The sequence below is a fragment of the Cydia pomonella genome, chromosome 27 (assembly GCF_033807575.1).
Source record: "Cydia pomonella isolate Wapato2018A chromosome 27, ilCydPomo1, whole genome shotgun sequence".
In the NCBI taxonomy this organism is placed as follows: Eukaryota; Metazoa; Arthropoda; class Insecta; order Lepidoptera; family Tortricidae; genus Cydia; species Cydia pomonella.
The window spans coordinates 4,698,259-4,720,249 of record NC_084729.1 but is presented as its reverse complement, the minus strand read 5'-3'; the positions used below and the strand labels follow the sequence as shown (position 1 = coordinate 4,720,249).

General features: G+C 38.5%; 2 protein-coding genes across 3 annotated transcripts in view; both read right to left on the bottom strand.

The window, feature by feature from the left end:
- LOC133532416 (zinc finger protein 485-like) overlaps positions 1-5,721 on the bottom strand; it is a 29,446-nt gene extending 23,725 nt beyond the window's left edge. Inside the window, exons 1-4 of one of the 2 annotated variants that reach the window (XM_061871072.1) lie at positions 5,283-5,721; positions 4,192-4,353; positions 3,185-3,559; positions 1,421-1,598 (exon numbers count right to left, since the gene is read on the bottom strand). In XM_061871072.1, coding sequence (XP_061727056.1) covers positions 1,421-1,598; positions 3,185-3,559; positions 4,192-4,353; positions 5,283-5,414 — 847 coding nt within the window. In that variant the 5' untranslated portion in view covers positions 5,415-5,721. The remainder of the gene's footprint in view (positions 1-1,420; positions 1,599-3,184; positions 3,560-4,191; positions 4,354-5,282) is intronic. The other variant, XM_061871073.1, reaches the window with a different exon arrangement.
- Positions 5,722-13,409: 7,688 nt separating this feature from the next.
- LOC133532702 (uncharacterized) lies at positions 13,410-21,933 on the bottom strand. Its single transcript, XM_061871475.1, has 5 exons — positions 21,636-21,933; positions 19,988-20,155; positions 17,674-17,833; positions 16,622-16,756; positions 13,410-15,382 (listed from the first exon to the last, which is right to left on the bottom strand). Exons 1-5 carry the CDS (start codon positions 21,855-21,857, stop codon positions 13,524-13,526), a joined length of 2,544 nt encoding a protein of 847 aa, XP_061727459.1. The 5' UTR covers positions 21,858-21,933; the 3' UTR covers positions 13,410-13,523.
- Between the last annotated feature and the right edge of the window lie 58 nt (positions 21,934-21,991).

Here is a 21,991-nt window from a genome sequence, read left to right as displayed (position 1 = left end):
ATTTAACAGTAAAAAAAGTACAGGTCAACGACCTTGTTTTCGAAAAAAAAGATGAAATGTAAAAAAAAATTTTTGGAGAACCTTGGCTTCAAATTTAGGCCCTAATTCATAAGCTATCGCATGATTATTATTTTTTAAATGTGCGATAGGTAAATTACCAACTCATGCGGAATCAGGCGGAATTACCAACTCCTTGTCATGGCATGCCGAGCCTTGCGTGGGGAGTCAGACTGTCCCGAAGTTGTTTCTGGTCTCGTGCGCCTGTTTGTTCCGGACGTCCCGAGAATGGCCCTCAGAGCACGACAACGCGACCTGTTGGCCGTGCCGCCGGCGCGCACCGTATCGCGCAGGAACTCGCCGCTGCCCCGCGCCCTCTCACTGCTCAATGCGCTCCTGGCATCGACGCCTGAATGCGATCTATTTGCGTGGCGATGGGCGGCAGTGTATAGTGAATGCTTGAGATTCTGTGAGGCGATGGATGCTAGGTGCTTAACTGTCCCAATTTAATTTGTTAATGTGCCATTATTGTCATTTTAAGGTCACAGCTCATTAGAGCCACCCCGCACCCGACCCTCACCGCCTCGCCTCGAGCGGTTAGTATTCTTCGTATGGATTTCTATGGGCATGCGCTCACTACATCAACTTCGTACCACCACCGGATAAGTTGATGTAGTGAGCGCATGCCCATAGAAATCCATACGAAGAATACTAACCGCTCGAGGCGAGGCGGTGAGGGTCGGGTGCGGGGTGGCTCTAATGAGCTGTGACCTTAAGTCCTGTCTTTGTTTGTAATATGAGTTTTTCTTTAGTAGTGCACAATAAAGAATTTTATTATTCTTATTATTGTTTTATAATTATTAATACTTATAATTATTATTGCTGTTAGTCTAAGTTTCGTGACGTGGTTCAACTGTAATGTCATGTAAACATTTTTATCAATAAAATAAAAAATGGACAGATAATGTGACATTAACCAAGTTTGTTTGTCAGTAGTGTTTGGCGCCATAAAACTTTGAAGGGGTGCAGTTTAAAAATGGTTGAGAAAAAACAAAAGTATGGGGGGGTTATTTATCGAAAAAATTCGTCGTACTATACGTGGTTAACGGCTCCACTATACGTGAACAAACACGTTGTATATTCATCCCCTAAATTATGGCAGGTGACTACATAAACACACAATATTCAGACCACGGATTTCCACTTTCTACGACCCTGACATACCTCTTTATTTCGCTTCTTCACATTCACAACATTCCTCATACACACTCGCGTTTAGGATCACAGTCATTAATAATTAATAAATATTATGGCTCAGGCTGAGTCATGGGTATCTTCTATGTATTTAATTATATCATTGTCCGGTGGAGCTTAGTCTATTTGTGTAAGAATGTCCTTTATTTATTTATAATCAATATTATACCTGTATCTTCCTTTTCCAATGATTTATCTTTCATCTGATCTTTCTTCTCTTTCTTACTAGGTTTGAGTGGTTCATCATCAGAGGCGTTAAACTCCTCTTTTTTCCGTTTCTTTTTCCTCTTCTTTTTAGTGCGAGCAGATTCTTGTGCGATTGGTACGTTGTCGATCTTAGCTTCAGTCTGAAAACCAGTATTTTTAATGTACAATTTTATATAAAAGATTGTTTGTGGGTTGCACTGTATTTTGTATTCGTCACACCAAAGGTCCTTGTCCTTTTTTTCAATGTCAAAATATAACAATGTCCACGTTTTAGAGTTCCACAAATTGATAGTTAATTTTAGCGGGCACTAATTAAGGTCACAAACAACTTTTTCCCATGGCAGGCGCAACGGCGCATCGCGCTGCCATGGTCGCCATGTGAGGCTAAACCTAAAACGAAACAACTAGATTCTAATTTAGGCGTAAAATGCGTTAAATATAACGTACCTTAAATACTATAGTCACCTATGCGCGTGTGTTTGTGGGTAAGGTGTAGTACACACACTTACACACACACTACAATAAGTTGTACGGGTGGTATGGCAAAACATACTACTAGTGGCTGTGTGAGTTGTAGACCGCGTGAGCGTAACCCAATCTTTTAGAAGCCAAAAGCGGATATATCCGAACCGCAGATCCAACGCCAAAGACGGATTAATCCGTCACAAACCACAGCGGTGGCTGCATGGTTCCATTTCTATTGCCTGTCACTTTCGCAATTACATACTTGTTAGAACGTGACAGGCATGATGACAAATGATAAAAAGCCGAAGCAAATGATATCTTAGCCCTATAGAGCAATATAGACCTACGTGCATACGAGTAAGCATAAAGTTCAATTTCAGTTTTGACACATCGTTGATGCGGAGTCCGAATGACAGCTTTCGTGTTTGATCCGGCGTCGAAATGGTTAAAACTGAATAATTGTATGGCTCCACCACTTAAAAAAAAATGCTAAAACTTAATAAAAAAAAATATATTTAACCATCGAACCTGCTCACTAAATTTCACAAGACTGTTGAGAAATGCGATCTGTAATGAACATCCTGACATACGAAAGATATTGTGTCCAAGCTGAAACAAAGACCTTCGCTAATGCTTGGTCAATTAATAAGTTTGAAACTCCCTTAAGCATTAATTGTTACCAAGCTTAAATCTTGTTACATTTAAGTTTTCCCAAACCTCGCTTATAACTTATTATAAATGGGTTTTTATGCATGTATGGAGTGAGCACTCGAGTTGAGTGCGCTGGTGGCCTAGCGGTAAGAACGTGCGACTTGCAATGCGGATGTCGCGGGTTCAAACCCCGGCTCGTACCAATGAGTTTTTCGGAACTTATGTACGTAATATCATTTAATATTTACCAGTCGCTTTTCGGTGAAGGAAAACATCGTGAGGAAACCGGACTAATCCCAACAAGCCTAGTTTATCCTCTGGGTTGGAAGGTCAGATGGCACTCGCTTTCGTAGAAACTAGAACCTACGCCAAATCTTGGGATTAATTGTTAAGCGGACCCCATGCTCCCATGAGCCGTGGCAAAAATGCCGGGACAACGCGAGGAAGAAGAAGTATGGAGTGAGTACTCGAAGTTTACTTATTTTCTCAATGCTTTGAGTAGCATGGTAGATTAAAAAAAATACTGTCTACAGTTTTTCTTGGTAATAGGTAGCCAAGTGGATACAGGGCTCCTAGAACGCATGCTAAAAAGTAATACATAAATACTTACAACATCGTCTTTATCATCTATCAAACTATTATTTTCATCTCCATCAAATCTTTCATTGTCAAAATCATTATCTTCAATTTTTATTATAAATGAAGACTGACTTTCATTCTCATTTGTATCTCTTATCTCAGAAACAACATTATTACTTTCAGTAAATTGTGTTTCAGTACTTGTAGCTACATTACTTATATTAGGTTCATCTATATTTATAAAATTTATATTTGGAGCACTGTCACAGCCAAAATTAGTTGTAGAAATTTCATTTCCCGACGATATCAATGTTTTGTCTTCTTTATCTTGATAATAGTAGTCTTGAGCTGCATTTACTATTGTTTTCAAATTTGACAGTGATGCTATGGGTGTAGTTTGGTAAACCTGGAAATTTGAATACAATAACATTTTCAATCAGGTGGAGCATGGTTGCCAGAGACAGGAATGAATGGAGAAGACTGGAGGAGGCCTCTGCCGAATGGCAAGCGGGCACCCAAAACATTTAACATGTCAGTGAAGAAACAAGTAAAGCAAATAAACAGCATTTGGGTGCCACAACAAAAATGCTATAATAAAAAATAAAATAAATAAAAAATTAAATCATGGCTTGATTATTTTGATTAGGCAATCCATTAATTAGATCACACAAATTTCTAGGTTTTTTGGCCCCTACCCCTCCTTGTCACACTTGGTCACATTTGGCAACCCCTCCCCCCTGGTGTGACGTCACATTTTTCGAATTAGATATTATTAATATTTTGTCAAAATATTTTTGATAAAAGAAATATAAGTAATTTTATAACATAAAACCGATTAGGAAAGAAAATTAAATGAATATAATTACTGATGATGTTAAAGTGACGTCACAAGGTTTGCGACTCGAACCCCCTCCCACCCTCTAAACGTGTGATGTAACTAATGGATGACCCCTTAAGAGTCACAGGAACCAGCACTGATGACAAAGTGCGAACAAAGTGTATACACTTTAATATAATAGGCAATAAGGTGGTGTTTACATATTTTTGGCACTTTGTCCATATCAATATTTTCAGATGTGATTGTACCATAAACCGGAGCAGGTGATCACGGGCAGCGCGGACTCTCTTCTTGAAGTGTATCACAGACCGTATTTTAGCCGTGCATTCCCAACATAACAGCCACTCTTGATTTGTCTGGTCCTAAATAGATAGTATTTAATTAAGTTTTTTAGTAAAGCAGAGACACATTCCATATACATTTTTGTACATTGACCTGCCTGTTGCTATCACTATAGCACGCACATACTTATAAATGCAAATTGTTAAAATTAAATATGTAATAAACTACCTAAAAAAAAAAAAAAAATGTATATTGCTATTAAGTTAAGAAGTAAATATACCTAAATGTAATCTGAGTGTTAGCATGTAAGGTTTATCTGTTAGTGCTAATATTAAATAAATAATATAATATAAATATAATATATTGCCATCAAGTTTGCAGTGACATAGACAACCGGGATCATTAGCAATGCAATAGAGATAGTGCAGGTGGGTCAATGTACAAAAATCTATATGGAAAGTGTCTTTGCTTTACAAAGTGGCCAGGATATGGGATATGGGAGTTCAACACATTACAAACAAGTTATCTAAGCTTTTTTATAAGGACCTGTTACATATAGCTAGTGCAGTGGTGGGCAAAGTACGGCCCGCAGGCCAGCTCCAGCCAGCGAATAGGTTTTATCTGGCCTGCCATCTGTCCTTCGTAATAATTTGTACATAGACTGTGAAATAATAAAAATGCATAGTTGGCCCTCCTCTGAAATTTTTAAACTTTCTGGCCCACCATTAAGAAAGTTTGCCCACCACTGGGCTAGTGCTTTTATCCACCTTATCCTCAATAATATCTACAATTTAACAAGTAATGCTTGAATAAGTTTGGAAAATTTTTCAATAAAACAAAGTCCTATAATTTTATGATCAGGATAATTCCCTGTACATCAAATTGAGTAGTTGTTATATTTAGCTATTTCAGCTTCATAACTATCAAATAACAGTTATCAAATAAATACAACTTTTAAAACAAAACCTACAATGATAAATTAATATAGACGTTTCCTTTAAAAACTTACCATAAAATCCAGCATTCCCGTAAATACTTTTTTATATTCTTCATCGTAAATTGTTGTAAGCTTGCGATCAACACATAGGCATCCTTCGCAAATATAACTAAGAGGTACATTAGTCATGCTAGAAGGGTTCATTTTATATGCTAGAAAAAATAGATTTAGCTGGCCATTGTATCGGATTTATAACTTTCTTATTAGTTCTAAACTTATTTATACAATAGAAATTCAAAGTTCCAGACTCCAGGATGACTCCAGGCGAATACGAATCCCAAACCAAACATTGGTTGACATTTGACAATGACATAAAGCACGATTATGGAGTGTGGAATTAAGAGGAGCGAAATCTCTTATGGTAGAGCTGTTGCAAAAGTGTCCAGCTGTTCGCTATAAATAATAGTTCCAAATCTCTCCAGAGTAGTGCTAGAGTAACTAAGAACCTAGGCGTTATTGACGGAGTGAAGTGCGCTGTCTATGATTTGTTTTTTTTTTCAAGTATTCTAGGTATTGTAGCGCCACCTATTTAATGTTTTTTATGACACTTTTTGGTACATGGAAATCTCGTTCCTTACCTCCACCTTCCATAAGCACGATGTTACCAGCTGATTGATCGGTACGCGTCATCGGTAGTGTTCCAAAACGCGTTGAGACACAATTTTTGCACACGGCGCATGCGGCCTACAGTCGCGGTCAGGCTAGCACAAGCATCAAATAGTATAATCGAATATATAGACAAAGCATGCTGAATGCAGAGGGCCTACCGCGAACCACGTTCGACGTGTTACCTCTTACCTCTCTGTCGCACTTGTAAATTCGTACGTAAGTTTGACTTTTAGGGGACCTGTAATTACTATATTTTTGTAAATATTGAATTTAAAATATCTTTTGGCACACGTCACGTGACCAAACTCGAAACGTCATTGAAGATTCTGATGACGTCACAACTCTCGGATTGACACTGTTGACAGTTAGGCGATAAACAACAAATGACAAATGTCAGTTGAAAGTTCGTATCTTCTACGTGTGTATGTAGTAATGTGTCAAACCGTAAACTGTGACGTCACACATTTTTCAAAGAGCGTTTTGGGCGCGAAAGCATCTGTCAAAATATGTTTTGTTAATTTAACATATTTAAAGCCGTTTTTAGTATAAAAGTTGAATTTTAGGGCAGCTTTTAGTTAATATAGAACGTAATACAAGCGTTTCAAAAAATTGGAAACAACCCTATTGGCGGGCGCTAATTTAGCAGTGCAACTTGTCTAGGTTATGGCGCCATCGCTCGAAACGATGTCAACATACCTTTGATTTTGATCTATTAGATGGCGCCACTTATTGATATTTATCAAATTAAACACATATTAGTGAAAGAATAAGGATCAAAGTCAAATGGCGTTCTAAAAATAATCATGTGTCGAAAGAATCGACAATAGAACCACACCAACATAAGTTAGCAGCGATTTTGATAGTGCCGAAAACATGTTTTTATCCTTGACTGTACAAATAAACCATTTAAACAGATGCTATTATTATCTAATGATTGCCTTTTATATTTAACACGTAATTAATTACGTACGTAGGATATATTTGCTAACAACGGAATGTAGGTATTAGAGGCGTTTAAAATTTGTTACAGGGGTCGTTCATAAATTACGTCACACGAATTTCATGTTTTTTTAATGTTTGGCAACCCCCTTCCCCCAAGTGTGACGTCACATATTAGTCTTTTTTTTCAACGCAATTTGAATGAAGTACCTATTAAGTATTATTATTTGTATTGTATTCTTTGTTTAGTATATTATAATTTTCTAAATAGTCGTATGTTGAACAACATGTTGTAACGACGCAAAATTAGATGGACTTTATCTGCTCAAAAATGTCTTTGCTACTTATAGTCTAAGAAATGATAAGTAAATACAATCATCCCTCATCTGAGGCCCTACCGCGAAAGCTAAATTTCTGTATCTGTCTTTCTATCGCTCAAATATTTCGATTTGGGTTTTTCGCGGTAGACCCTCTCAAGCTCTAATTAGTAGATTGATAAGGATGAAATGGTGCCTTTTACCCGAGTTAAACACTCTACTTTTCATTTGGAATAGGAGGAAAGTAAAATACATGTGCAGTTTAAAATCACGGCTAAGTATACAATAAGTAGTATTTCTTGTGGGTACTTAACAATTTAGGAAAGAATATCGTTATTAATGGAATGGGGGTGTTCAAAACAAATCCATTTAAAATCAATATTGTAATTGCTTATCGTAAAAAAGAGAAAAAAACTTAGAAAGAACATTGCTCTAGAGCAAGAGCTTATCATTTTCTGCACGCTTTTTAGAACAGCAACGGCCCACTTTCAAAGTTTGAGAAATGAAAAGGCAATTTCAAATGACGAAATGAGGAATCTATAGTTGTTTATAAAGTATGGACAATGAGCTAATGCATTGACGTCTAAGCCGGAGCACCTGTGTTGACCAACCTTGACTCCCATGGGGCCTTGGGGTATAAATACCGAACTTAGAGTGCTGAAGACATTCTTGAAGTAAAGGCTCCATCATGGCCGGTATCAAGATCGTCATTTTTCTTGCCGTGGTAAGAATCACATTTTATTTTACCAATATACGGTGTAGCTTAGTTGGTAGCACCATAGAGAAATAAGAAGTACATAGTGTGCTCACTCCATACATCAGAAGGCCTACCGCGAACCACGTTCGACGTGTTGCCTCCCTGTCACACTTACGTACGAATTTACAAGTGCGACAGAGAGGCAACACGTTGAACGTGGTTCGCGGTAGGCCTTCAGTTTTGGTACCAAAACGCTTATTATCTTCGTAGTCGACATCTAGCATCGAGTAGTGGAACTCTCAGTACCTACTGCTACTCAACAATAGATATCGCGGCAAACAAAAAGTCTAATGCTCAATGATTTTCAGCTAATATTTATTAGAGTAAGCGTAGGAGTTGAAAATAGACTTCCGGTTAAAATATTAACGGAAAATCGTTAAGCATTAGACATTTTGTTTGCCGAGACATCTATTGTCGAGTAGCAGTACTGAGAGTTCCGCTACTTGACGCTAGATGTAGACTACGAAAATAATAGTATTTTTGTTAACGAAACCGTTGTATGGAGTGAGCACTCTTGGTCTTCTTAATTCTCTTTGGTAGCACAAACTACGAAGAAGATACTACATATGTTCGTATAGTGGCTAGTGACCCTGCCTCACAGACTATCGGCGCGAGATTTGGAATCGGACATGAAAATTACCTACCTGTTTCTTTACGGTAACGTTTATTGGGTAAAAATTCTTTTCTTTGTCTTGTTTTTTGTCCCCAAAAATGTGACAGAGTGGAGCATTTTGTATGAGATGTAATTTTGTTTTTATTTTTTAATCAGATCTGGGCACGGCCTATCTTTTCTCGGCAAGTTTCGTCGTATTTTCGGACCCTCGTAGTTTCGGTTTGAATAACGCTAGAGAGCTGGTATAATCTACAGCTAGACATGAGTACTATAGCACTCGACTTTTTTATTTATTTGACAGAAGGTATAGATACAAACGTGACAGAGTGGTCAGAAACAATGCAACGAAAATCATTTTGACCCTTTTATTGTGCCAACAAGAAAAGCCTTGATACATGGTAGGGATAAGAATAATGTCGCCAAAATGTCTACATTGCCGATTTTGATCAATCAACTGAATTCGTTGAACCTATTTAGGCAGAGTAGAAGTCTTATTAAACTTATGGCATATTGTAATCTTTTAACATTGTAATCTTTCAATATTAACATTACAATATTGTAATCTTTCAATATTAACATTACAATATGGTATATTGTAATGTTGATACTCATTTATGATTTATACTAAATAGTAAAAAGTTTTAACCTACTTTACGCAATGTATAACATACACCGTGGGCTGATAAAACCCGACAGATTTTAAAGGGGTATTCTTGACCGCATTTTTAGAGACTAAAATGTCATACAAAGTTTTCTAAAATCGGTGTTGTGTAATAATATAATGGCAATTCTTTTGAAAATTGATTTCTGTAATAACTTAGTGAAAAACGCCTTTTTGGTTGCGACTTTTTGCTTTTATGACCTCAGGAATGCGTGGTTAAAATAATTCGGGTCTTACCAGCCAACCATGTATATTAGTATACCTATATACATTTATATATATATACATTTAACTATGAATTATTTATATACATATATATACACCCGGATATGAAGGGTGTATATATATATATATATATATATACACCCTACATATTTAAATACTAAGTTTTGTCTTCATTCGCAGGTTGCTTTGGCAGCATCTAAACCACACTTGGTAAGTATTTCGGTTCTTTTTCCTATTCGGTGACCTTCGATTGTTATCTTTGAACTGGTTAACACGATAGTGGACGACCACTTATCAACACAAAGTTTCCTCCCTGGATATTGACATTATCGAAAAAAAAAAATACGCAATTAAATTTTTTGTACAGGTTTTAACAAAAATAAAAAATAAAATAATAATAATAATATTCGGTAATTTTGGCAGAATAAATTTTTTTATGACGCGAAAAAAAGAGATCTATTGGAAGATGAGTGGCAAGTAATCCAAGTCGACCAACCCTCCATACGAACGCCAAAAATGTTTTGCGTGAAATTATTTTTCTACTTTTTCCTAATCAGAACTCGATACAGAATATGCCCTTAAACTTACTATTTTTGTTACACCTTGTATAATGCCATAACTGCCCCTTTACTTATATGACTTTTTTTGATTAATTATTAAGCTTCTAACTAGTTATTAAGATCGCTGCATTTGAGTCATGACATGTACATATTAATATTTCTACTCGAAATCCCGCGGTGCGGCACCGTCCGTGCTGATCAAATATCAAACATTTATTCAGCAAATACGGGGCACTTTTACATGTCCATTTTTATAAACAATAAGATTACAAAATAATAAATACTTAAATACCTAATAAATAATATATACTTTATTAGAGATGTATACTGTCTCTAAATGTCAAATTACAAAAAAAAAAGAAATGGTTATTAACTTATTATATTATGGGGACTACATTTGTATGGAAAGGGTCTCTCGAGCGGCCGTCCACTTTCGTCTTAAGGGTTACTAAGAATTAGAGACACGTAAATAATAAAAACTTTGAATTTTCATCCTTTCTTATAAACCTAAGAGAAATAAGTAAGCATAGCGTGCTCACTACATACAGTTTTTTTTACCAAAACGCTTATTATTTTCGTAGTCGACATGTAGCGTCAAGTAGCGGATTTGTCAGTACCCCTTACTTGACAATAGATGTCGCGACGAACGAAAAGTCTAACGCTCAACAATTTTCAGCTAATCTTATAACCGGATTTCTGGAATTCTATTTTCAACTCCGCGTGTAATATTAGTAGTAAATTGTTAAGCAATACACTTTCCGTCAGTAGCGACACTCGTGATAAAAATGAACTGTCATGTGTCATGTGTGTCATAGGGACCATCATTCGGCGCGTGAAGTGTAATATGGGAATCGAACTATATTTATGTTATTGGCTGTCCTCAGGGAGCTGGTGGAATTGCAAAAGGCGCTATCAGTGTCGGACTTAATGCTGGGGCTTCTCTAGGAAGTCAAACTGCTGGGGCAGGAGGCGCTGCTGGCGGGGCAGGAGGCGCTGCCAGTATTGTGGCAGATACCGCTAAAAAAGGACTTGATACTGCCGAATCTCTAAAAGACGCTGCTGGTGGGGCAGGCGGCCCTGCCGGTATTGCGGCAGGTGCCGTCCAGAAAGGACTTGATACTGCAGAGTCTCTAAAAAACACTGCTGGTGGGGCAGCAGGCGCTGCTGGCGGGGCAGGAGGCGCTGCCGGTAATGTGGCAGGTGCCGTCCAGAAAGGACTTGATACTGCCGAGTCTCTAAAAAACACTGCTGGTGGGGCAGCAGGCGCTACTGGCGGGGCAGGAGGCGCTGCCGGTAATGTGGCAGGTGCCGTCCAGAAAGGACTTGATACTGCAGAGTCTCTAAAAAACACTGCTGGTGGGGCAGCAGGCGCTGCTGGCGGGGCAGGAGGCGCTGCCGGTAATGTGGCAGGTGCCGTCCAGAAAGGCCTTGATACTGCCGAGTCTCTAAAAAACACTGCTGGTGGGGCAGCAGGCGCTGCTGGCGGGGCAGGAGGCGCTGCCGGTAATGCAGCAGGTATCGCTCAGAAAGGACATGATACTGCCGAGTCTCTAAAAGACGCTGCTGGTGGGGCAGCAGGCGCTGCTGGCGGGGCAGGAGGCGCTGCTGGCGGGGCAGGAGGCGCTGCCGGTAATGCAGCAGGTATCGCTCAGAAAGGACTTGATACTGCCGAGTCTCTAAAAGACGCTGTTGGTGGGGCAGCAGGCGCTGCTGGCGGGACAGGAGGCGCTGCCAACGTGGCAGGAGGCGCTGCCGGTAATGCAGCAGGTATCGCTCAGAAAGGACTTGATACTGCCGAGTCTCTTAAAGACGCTGCCAGTGGAGCAGGAGGCCCAGCCGGCGGTGCAGATGGCGCTGCTAATGCGGCCGGACAAGCTGAAGGCGGAGCAAAAACTGGACTTAAAAGCAAAATTCGTGGCAGTGGAGACTCAGACTGCTGAATCTACCTGAGATCTGTTAACAATAAGACTTAAATATTAGCAACGTGTTTTTGTAATAAAGACAACTCTTATTATAAGTATTGTGTTTTTCTGTTTTATTTTTTCTTATTCCATAACCTTACCTACTTAAAGTAAGATATTGTATTCTGTGCAGTAAATTATTAACATCTATTAAAAATATTATTAGAAAGAGAGTCATAGAATGTATTGGATTCATTATATTCCACGACTCTTTCTGCACAGACTGTATCCTCATATCATATCTTACGAGTTATTCTGGTATTCATGAAATATCTACCATTGAGTAGAAAGCGGCGCACACCTTTCGCCACCCCTGAGCCGCTCACACCGGTGTTGCTCCTGGTCGTCTTCACAACGGTAGTTTCAGGGGCCCATCTAGTGGGCGGCAAGTCACCGCCTGCCTAGATAACTAGTGAAAACATTGTTATGGCAGGTGTCCGGACGTCTTTGCAATAACCCAGTTTCATTGTCCACCCAAACTTCAATCCATAGACCGTTATACTGTTCACTTTTTCTACAATAGTCCCAATGCCTGCTGCGACCGGTTCACGGGTGTCTATTGTTACGCCTGTAGACGGGTCGCAGCAGGCGTTCTACATAGCATTAAAGCTCTCCAAGGGGCTTCTACGTGTTGGATCTATTGGGACCGTGCGAAGTGCATGGTGGGGGTAAGTAAAGCGATCCCAGCGCATAAGGTGGTAAAAAATTGAACTAATTGCGGGTAGCGTCTTTAACATTTCGTACAATTACATATATGGCTTGAAATGAAACTTTGATTTACGATTACTCCTGAAATATTCATTTAAATTGTATGGTGTAAGGGACCATTGTAATCTGTATGAAATGCTTAATATAACTAACGTATTTATTTTGATAATTGTTAATAATGTATCCATGTAAATAGCTTTGCAAATGCCACATATTACGTGATCTTTTTCTAGAAGTTAAGAATGGATATAGTAAGTTATCCTTAAAAGATAGACATTTAACATCGCGGACTTTTTTGTAGACCTATGAATGAGAAACAACCCCACCATACATTGTGTTGTTATAGCTCAAACGGATTAGGCAGCGTTTTCGATTAAAGCTCCTAGCCAGCGTGATTTTTTCCGAAAATATCGTTATATTTCAAACAATTTACACAAAACCTTAACAAGTTATATATTTAAGCCTTCCTCAAGAATCACTCTATTGATAGATGAAAGTCGTATGAAAATCCGTTCAGTAGTTTTTAGTTTTGGAGTAGTTTTATAAGATGTAGTGAATTGACGTTTTCCCCTAGACTTGCGGACACTAGGTTGCGTGACAGTCGTGCACGCTCCCAATATCCCCACGCAAGCCTATCTAAAGACCGGGATTTATAGGCCCGTGAAATCCAAAACGAATTAGACTCAAACCGTTCGAGAACGGGGCCCCAGATTTCAAAAATTAATCACGATTTTTGTCTTAGAATTAACACTTCTTCCACTATTAATAACTAAATGAAATAGTCAAGTATACAGTATAGGTACGCATTACTTTTATTTACTTTAAAGTAAGTGATATACAAATAGTGTTGTATGACTTATGGTGTACAGTCTGTGTTATTTACTTGTCTATGACACTCATTTCTTAAGCTACTTTCTCTTTCTCCTTATTTTTCTTTTGTTTCTTCTTTTTCTTTTTATTCGGATCTTTTTGCTTATTAATATCATTATATTTCAGAAGTCTCTTGTACATTTTAAGCAGCTGTTTCGCGTCCTTCTTCATTTCTTTTGTGACATTTTCACTTTCATCTTCTTTGCTCAAATTATCTTTGTTTTCAGAATCTTCTTTATTTTGTGTATCTTTAGCTTCTGTTGTGTCTACTTCCTTAACTGGATCTACATATTTGGTAGAACCTACAAGAGTTTCATACTGTTCAATAGTACCATCTTCAACTGTCGGTGTATCATCTACTTTTTCTTTCTGTGCTTCTTTCTCTGCCAACTCTGCCTTCTTAGCTTCCGCTAACTTCTGTTTCAACTCTTTATTCTTCTTTCTAATAGCATTTAGTATATTCGATGTAGTCAATACTCGTTTTACCTTCTTACTTCCTAAGTATCTATCTTTCCATGATACATTTTCAAGGTCATTAGTATCGTTTTCTACTTCTAAGTTTTCGTTTGGTATTGCTATCAGTGTTTCATCTTTTTCTAAGTCAATTTCGTCCATCTTAGCCGAAAATGCTTCTATTTCTTCTGCGGTAGGTTCCTTAGATAGAACTGACACGCCCTCCACTTCGTAGCAAGATGAATCATCAGAAATTTCTAAATATTCATACACGTCATCATCGCCATCATCTATTGTTTCTATCATAGTGGTAGGTATTTCTTTATCTTCCGCATATTTATCTTTATAAAAGTTTTCATCAGTTTTCTCCCGAAAACCCGATTTCTTTTTTTCTTTCTTAGATTTCTTGTCTTTTTTCTTTTTTTTCTTCTTCTTGTGCTCGTCATCGGATATACATACTACTTCCGGTTGCACATCCGAGGCTTCAACTTCAGAGCTCTCTCTGTCGGATATTTCACCATCTGATTTTGTTTGTATACAAGATGAGCTTTCCGCTTTATCGTCACTTTTCTCTATATTCGCACATTCAACGACTATCTCATTATTATGTTCATTTTGAACATCATCTGTTTTGGCTTCACTTAAATCCTGAACTCTCTCATTATTGTCATCGATTGTAATTGATTTTATGTCAATTTCTGTAACCACTTTTACATTGCTAGATTCGTCTTCTTTAGTATCGTTTGATGTTCTAATATCATCATTTATAACAGGCAAATCATTAATTTCTACTGTTCCTTCATTTTCTTTAGACACATAACCTCTTATTTCATCATCGTTTTTACCTTCTTTCTTTCCATCAGGTTCGGCTATAATTTCTATTTTAGTGTCATCAATTTTGTTATTTCCTAAATTATCAGCCTGTTTCTCAGTATCAGAAGTATTTTGTTTTTCATCATCTTGGTTTTCATTTTCACTATCATCTGAACTATCAGAATCGCTGGAGCTAACAGTATCGAAGTTCTTTGCATCTAAATCTTCAAGCAGGTCCATTTTCTCCGAATCCGATAACTGAATAGTTATTTCATCTTCGTCACTGCCTTGTTTTTCTTTAACCCTCTTCTTTTTCTTCTTACTCTTCTTACTTCTGTTTTTAGCTTCAACATTGCTATCTTTTTTGGGTTCTGTTACAGCGTTTTTGACATTAGTTGTAGCATTATTGTTAACAGTAGTGCTAGTTTCAACTTTTTCTTTTTCAGCTACATTATTAGATGTTGTTTCTTTAGTCATCGTTGGCTTTTGCCTTTTCAGTTTAATTTTCCGGGTCGGTTTGGATTGTGGAACTGTTATTACTAAATCGTTTATCCTTTTAGTCACTGTTTTTGAGTCACCATTCTTGTGATTTGCCTCAGATTCATTAGATTGAGATGTAGTTGTACCTGGAATCAATGAATTTTGCAATCAATATTCAATAGTACAGTCAAAGTCATCATTTAGTATATCCTTTGAAATAATGTAATAAGTATATACATACAGTTACCAGCAGAAGTTGCTAAGAATAGAATAGAATATAATAGAATAGAATAGAAAAACATTTACTGCAAAAAACATCTACATGCTATCCACATAAATTAAAAAAGAAAATCTTATTCACTAAACACTTAAAAAAATCTAGGCAAATCAGATGTTCAAAATGATGTGCACACGGTTTTTTTTTTTTAAAACAATGTTGTGATGATTATTGTGAACATTAATGATGGGTCGAAAATTTACCTACATTGTCAATCGAATATTCGGCCGAATTTTTGGTTCATCTGTAACATTCTTTAGTATGGAGTAGGGATACATCACTTTCTAGGCAATTTTCTAGAAGAAAAGATAAACGAGTCACTATTTTTTAACACTCATCAAATGATCATAAAGTCAAATGAATTTAACATGAGCTGGAGGGTATATAGAGATAATGAGAATGCTAAATAGGTAACAATTTCGATCATTAAAATTTATGTAGATTTGAAAACATTCGTAATCTTAACCGAATAATCCAGCCGAATACGAACATTGAAAAACTTGCCGAGCACTCGGCCCATCTCTAATGATCATCATAAAAAAGTCTATAAACCCTAATATACGCTCGCCAATCTGCTGGTCGAGTCGCTTCACTGGCCTCATATTCTCTGCTAATACGTTTATAAATAATCGACGACTTCCATTTCCATAGAGCGTTTTACAAGATGGAACTAATTTTCTAGGTTTTCGGGGTATTCTGAAATCCCAAAAATTTACTACCATGCTTTTATATCACAAAGAAAACTGTCCTATGAATAACTAGCCTTTTTATTGGGAAAAGGTAAGCATTTGACCACAATATCACCTGATGGTAGGTGCCGATGCAGTCTAGGATGGAACATGCTAATCTAAAAGATGTCGATTCACTCTCGATTTAAATATTATGACCGCACACATCTTCCTACCTGTCAGTAGGTTCTTCATCTGAGAGCCATAGTTTTTTAGTTTATATTTTAGCGATGCCGCTGATTGACACTGTCTCAAACGACCGTACGCTTACACGTTTGAAACGAACGAACGGCCGTATGCTTGTTTGCCAGCGACGTAGTATAAAAAAAAAACGGAATTGATGCAGCCATACTTTCGGCGGCTTGTATACTGTTTCTCACCAATCTGCTGGTCGAGCCTCTTCACGTCCGGTTTCTCGTCTTCGCTGCTGATCTCCACCACTTCCGCCGGCTCCTCCTTGATGAGGACCTCGTCGTTGTCGGAGCTCGCGGGCTCCGCTGCTGGCTCGGCGGTTTCTGAAAAAAAAAACATTTTAAAAAGGGATTGTATGAAAGCATTTTGATATGTATTTTTTACAAGTAGACTATTTAAACTAGAAACGAAATAAATAATGCCATATACAAAGGAAAAAATCTCTGTCTGTCTGGCACCCTAATCCCATTCCATGAGAAACTAAGGGCCTTTGCACACCGCGACTTTTTAACGCGCCGTCGATGCACGTTTGTTTCGATACACACGCGATTCGCGCGAAAGTCAGTCGCAGCTTGTAGACCTTTGCACACCTTTATCGATGCAGACACGCGTTTAGGGACTGATTTCGGTTACGGTATAACGGTATGGTAGCGGTATAAAATTACGATACTCAAACTGATACATTATACCGGTAGGCCGCGCGGCTCCGATATAAAGGTATAGCTACCGTTTTAAAATAACGGTACCGGTATTTTTTCCGGTATATACCTTACCTGTTATTATACCTGTACCTAACCGATATTATTTCGATACCGAAAAAATTGTATTCAATAATTTATGTTTGTGTAAATTGAGTTCAATAAAATATACTTTAGCGAATTGCGTTGCGGCCTTCGCGCTTAGTAAGACGACGTTAAAATAAAGCACACTATATATAATAAGGCGCGGGCGGCTTGGCAACGACGCCTAAGCTTATAGGGTGCCTTTATGAAAGCGGTTAAGGTGCCCGAAAAAATAACGGTACCGTTATTTTTCGGTAGCGAAATAAATTTATTCGACTACCTAAATGGTTCGGATTAAACCGGTATGATGTCATACCGTTATGTAAAGGTATCGTTATTTTTCGGTTATGCAGTCCCTGATCGTTACTCGCGCGCGTCGGCGTTCTTAGAACGCGCGTCGACTGTGCGTGAAAAAGTCGCGGTGTGCAAGGCCCCAAAAAACTTAAACCAAAACTAACTGGACGGCTCCTGGTGTAGCTGCGCGCGGATGGCTCGAGCTCGGGCCTGTAGCTCGAGCAACTCGAGCACGGTCAGGCCGGCGCGTGAGGCTCGACTTTCACCCTCATCGCCCGACTTTGACTTCTTACGGCGTTTCTTCTTTGAATGTCTGTGCTTGTGCTGGAACAAGTAAAATTTAAAGTAAAAAAAATATTATCAGTCAAAAATAATTATAGCCGCTCTTTAGCGATAAGACCGCCTGTTATCTGCCTCTACATTTAATCAATTGTTTATTTTCTTGTATCTTTTTAGTGAGGTGTACCAATAAAGAGTATTCTGTCTATCTATAGCCTTGATTTTTTAATCATACTGTGTACCTTTAGGTATTTCAATAAAAGTAAACAAAATCTACCCCCAAATTAGCTCCTTCAACTAGTTGAGGGTAGATGAAAACATTATATGATCAAATAATGTAGGTTAAAGTCGGGTCGTTCAGTAACAGTTCCAGACAGTTTTGTATTTGGTTGGTTAACCAAGCAATGTTGTAACTACCCGAAAATGTACAAATTGTTTGTAAAAAGAAATTTAATACCTAAAGATACAGAGTATAGCTTCGGACCACAAATGTAAATACGTCTGTCTTAAAATCATTAAAAACCTTTTAACCCCTGTGCATTGTGTGTTTTATGTAAAGTAAAACCTGATTAAAGATTTTACAGATCAACAACAAATCAACAATAAAACGTCGTTATATAGGGTAAGCGTATTAACCGACAATTGAAGTTGCAGGGATCAATGTAAAATAAATGTAAAGCCTGACCAGTAATATATGATCACGCGCCATATTGCGGAATTTCATTGGAACTAAATTTTTCATACTAAACTGAACTGTCACCCTATACATGAGAAATACAGCGCCCTCTTGACAATGATCATATATTTCTGGTCGGGCTTTAATTATTGGATGCAATCCGCAAAACATCAGTCAACAAAAATTGAACTTCCTGTCAAAAAGTCATTCAATTGAATGTCGACTTTTAGGGTTCCGTACCCAAAGGGTAAACACGGTAACCTATTACTAAGACTCCACTGTTGTCTGTCTGTCACTAGGCTGTATGTAAAAAAAAAATCTCATGAACCGTGATAGACAGTTGAAATTTTCATAATGTATTTCTGACGCCGCTAGAACAACAAAATACTAAAAACAGAATAAAATAAATATATAAGTAGGGCTCCCATACAACAAACGTGTTTTTTTTTGCAGTTTTTGCGTAATGGTACGGAACCCTTCGTGCGCGAATCTGACTCGCACTAAGCTGGTTATTTTATCCTTTTCGCTAAGTTACGTCCAAGTGGCGTATTATGCGAAAAATCGTATGAAGCGAGTTCTATTATCTCATCATCATCATTGGTCTTTAGCTGGGTCCACAGTCCACACAGAGTGAGCATACGCGCGAGGCAATTTCCTCAAGCACAAATTGGCCACTGTAGACATGCCTCGGCCGAGGCGGCGGGCTCGGGCGGGGAAAACTCACGCGTCGGCTTTTAACATCAATTAAATGATGGTTCTACTATCTACATACATATAAAATATGAAAGGTGGAAGGAATTAAATCTCCATGTACCAAAAAGTGTCTAAAAAAACCTTATAGGTGGCGCTACAATACCTAGAATACTTGACAAAAAAATCAAATCATAGACAGCGCACTTCACTCCGTCAATAACGCCTAGGTTCTTAGCTACTCTAGCGCTACTCTGGAGAGATTTTGAACTGTTATTTATAGCTGACAGTCGGACACTTTTGCAACAGTACTACCATAACAGATTTCACTCCTTTTAAATCCACACTCCATAATATAAAATATCACACCTGTTGAAACATACTCCCAATAAACACACAGATAGACATCAGACATCCCACAAGTTTTCGTTGTGCCACAACTTTTTTTAAATGTAACAAAATTATCGTCCTGATTGTCATATAGATTTAAGAGTGTGTAAGATGTATTATTTGTTGGCTGTTGGTAATCCCAAATTAAGAAAATAAAAATAAATATGATTTATAATTGTTACATATTTGCCGTGACCGTGACTTACTTTTCAAAATTGATTTTCATTAAAAATACACATCAAAATCGTTTACTGTCTGTCTAATGCTAAAAAGCCAGTTCATTAACTAGTGATTCTTGAGAAAGGTTTGGATGTATACTGAATTTGTTAAGGTTTTATGTAACTTGTGTGAATCCCGGGCAGGTCAGGTCACTAGTACTTAAATAAAATAAAATAAATAAAATATTGTTATATATATACCATTTGTAATTGTAACATACATACCTTTTTCTTTTTACCACTAGCTTGGCTCAGTATCTCATCATCGGATGATATGCTGTCGAGAGAGATGGTCTCCAACTGCTCGGCTGACTGGCTAGAGGAGTCTGTGTCTGAGGGGGGCTCCGCACCGTCCAGGATAGCGCATAGTCGTTTGGAACTTATTCCTAGAAGCTGAAATAAGTAAAATTAAACTCAAATAGATGACAAGGCCCCCAGTGTCCTGGAATTGAACCAGGATGTTCTTTTTTTTTATACTACGTCGGTGGCAAACAAGCATACGGCCCGCCTCACGGTAAGCAGTCTCCGTAGCCTATGTACGCCTGCAACTCCAGCGCGCGCATACATGCGCGTTGCTGACCTTAAAACCCCCCCAGCCGCCCCCTCATTGAGCTCTGGCATCCTTACTCACCGGCACAAACACAACACTATGAGTAGGGTCTAGTGTTATTTGGCTGCAGTTTTCTGTAAGGTGGAGGTACGAGTACTTTCCCAGTTGGGCTCTGCTCTAGATCTGGAATGGCATCCGCTGCACTATGCCCTACCACACAAAGTGAGATGACATTCACAATGCATTTGCAGCAGGTAAGTAAAATAACAGCTACACCATGGGATGGCAAACAAGCCGCATTTGGCTTGGAGGTGTGATTATGGCTTTTTCAAGGGGCCAAAAACTTGACATTTAGAGTTCTAAGGCTCTTTGAGATTCTAAAACTGGTGATTTCTAAGGTGGTTAACACACTGGGTGCAATTCGCATGTCTCTCCCTCTCCAATATTTGGGCGAGACAACGCTATGCGCGTAATAACTGCCTAATGCCTGCCTAGTGCCGAGGCACGTCTACACTGGCCGGTTTGTGCGTGAGGAAATTGCCTCACACGTACATGCTCACTTGCTCGCTGTGTGGACCTGGCTATTCAAGAGTGAGTGATTTGATTAGTTTTCTTTTGATTGAATTCACTCACTCTTCAACTCATTCAGTAAGTCATCTATCTCAGTGTTCCTTGTTCACTCTTTCCCACTTATGATTCAAATGAGACAGCCAAGCCTGATGAGGGAGTGAGCTAGTAGAATAATTTGGGGTGTCGGGAAACCATGGCAGAATCGTATCGCGTGATTCACCATCCTGGTCGCACTTATGGCTGTGTGTACCTGATTGATTGGCATCTCTCTCTACTCACTCGTGAACAATATAGTCTACAGATCCACTGAGCGAAATGAGGTATATATATCACCGCGAGCGCAAGATATGAATCAATTTTTTCAACTCAGTGAAGCATTTTGCACATCTCTGCTTGCTAAAAAGGCACCATGGAGCCAGACTGACCTGGGTACGTCCTTAAACTACGTCCGAAAGAGAGGTATGGGCATTGTGAAGGTCATCTCCCTTTGCATGGTAGGGCACAGCACAGCGGATGTCATTACAGATCTAGAGCAGAGCCCAAGTGGGGACCTCCACCTTACAAAAAACCAAAACCGCAGCCAAATAACACTAGACCCTACTCATAGTGTTTCTGCCGGTGAGTAAGGTTGCCAGAGCTCAACGAGGGTGCGGAGTGTTGGGGTCAGCAACGCGCAAGTAACTCTGGAGTTGCAGGCGTAAAAAGACTAAATTATATTTTACTTTTAACGGCAAGAAACCCGCCGATACTTACTTCTTCCAAACATAACTCCTGTAAATCGTCTATAGATAACCGTCTGACGCACTCAGGGGCCAAAGACTTGAGTTCTTTCGATTTCAAAACAGAAAACACTTGATGCATCAACTCTACTCTGTCGTGAATGAAATACGCCAAATCATGCTCCTCCTGTCTCCGACTAGATGAGGAAGTCGTCGCTTTCTCTTCTTTGATTCTATGCTTCTTCATTCGGTTCATCTTTAAAGTATTTTTTTCAATTGATTAATAATTTCGGACACATCTTCGGAAAAGATTTAATCCTACTAAATCGAAAAGTTACGAAAATACTAAACGACCATAGAAACATTTCACGCTTTTATATTTTGCAGCGT

What these genes read in the sequence shown, in the direction of transcription:
- LOC133532702 (XM_061871475.1), bottom strand. Translation starts at nt 21,857, where the DNA reads ATGAACCGAATGAAGAAGCATAGAATCAAAGAAGAGAAAGCGACGACT. An exon ending in AGGAGTTATGTTTGGAAGAA is followed by an intron (nt 20,156 to 21,635) that starts GTAAGTATCGGC and finishes TACTTATTTCAG; the next exon opens with CTTCTAGGAATAAGTTCCAA. An exon ending in GCTACACCAGGAGCCGTCCA is followed by an intron (nt 16,757 to 17,673) that starts GTTAGTTTTGGT and finishes TTTTTTTTTCAG; the next exon opens with AAACCGCCGAGCCAGCAGCG.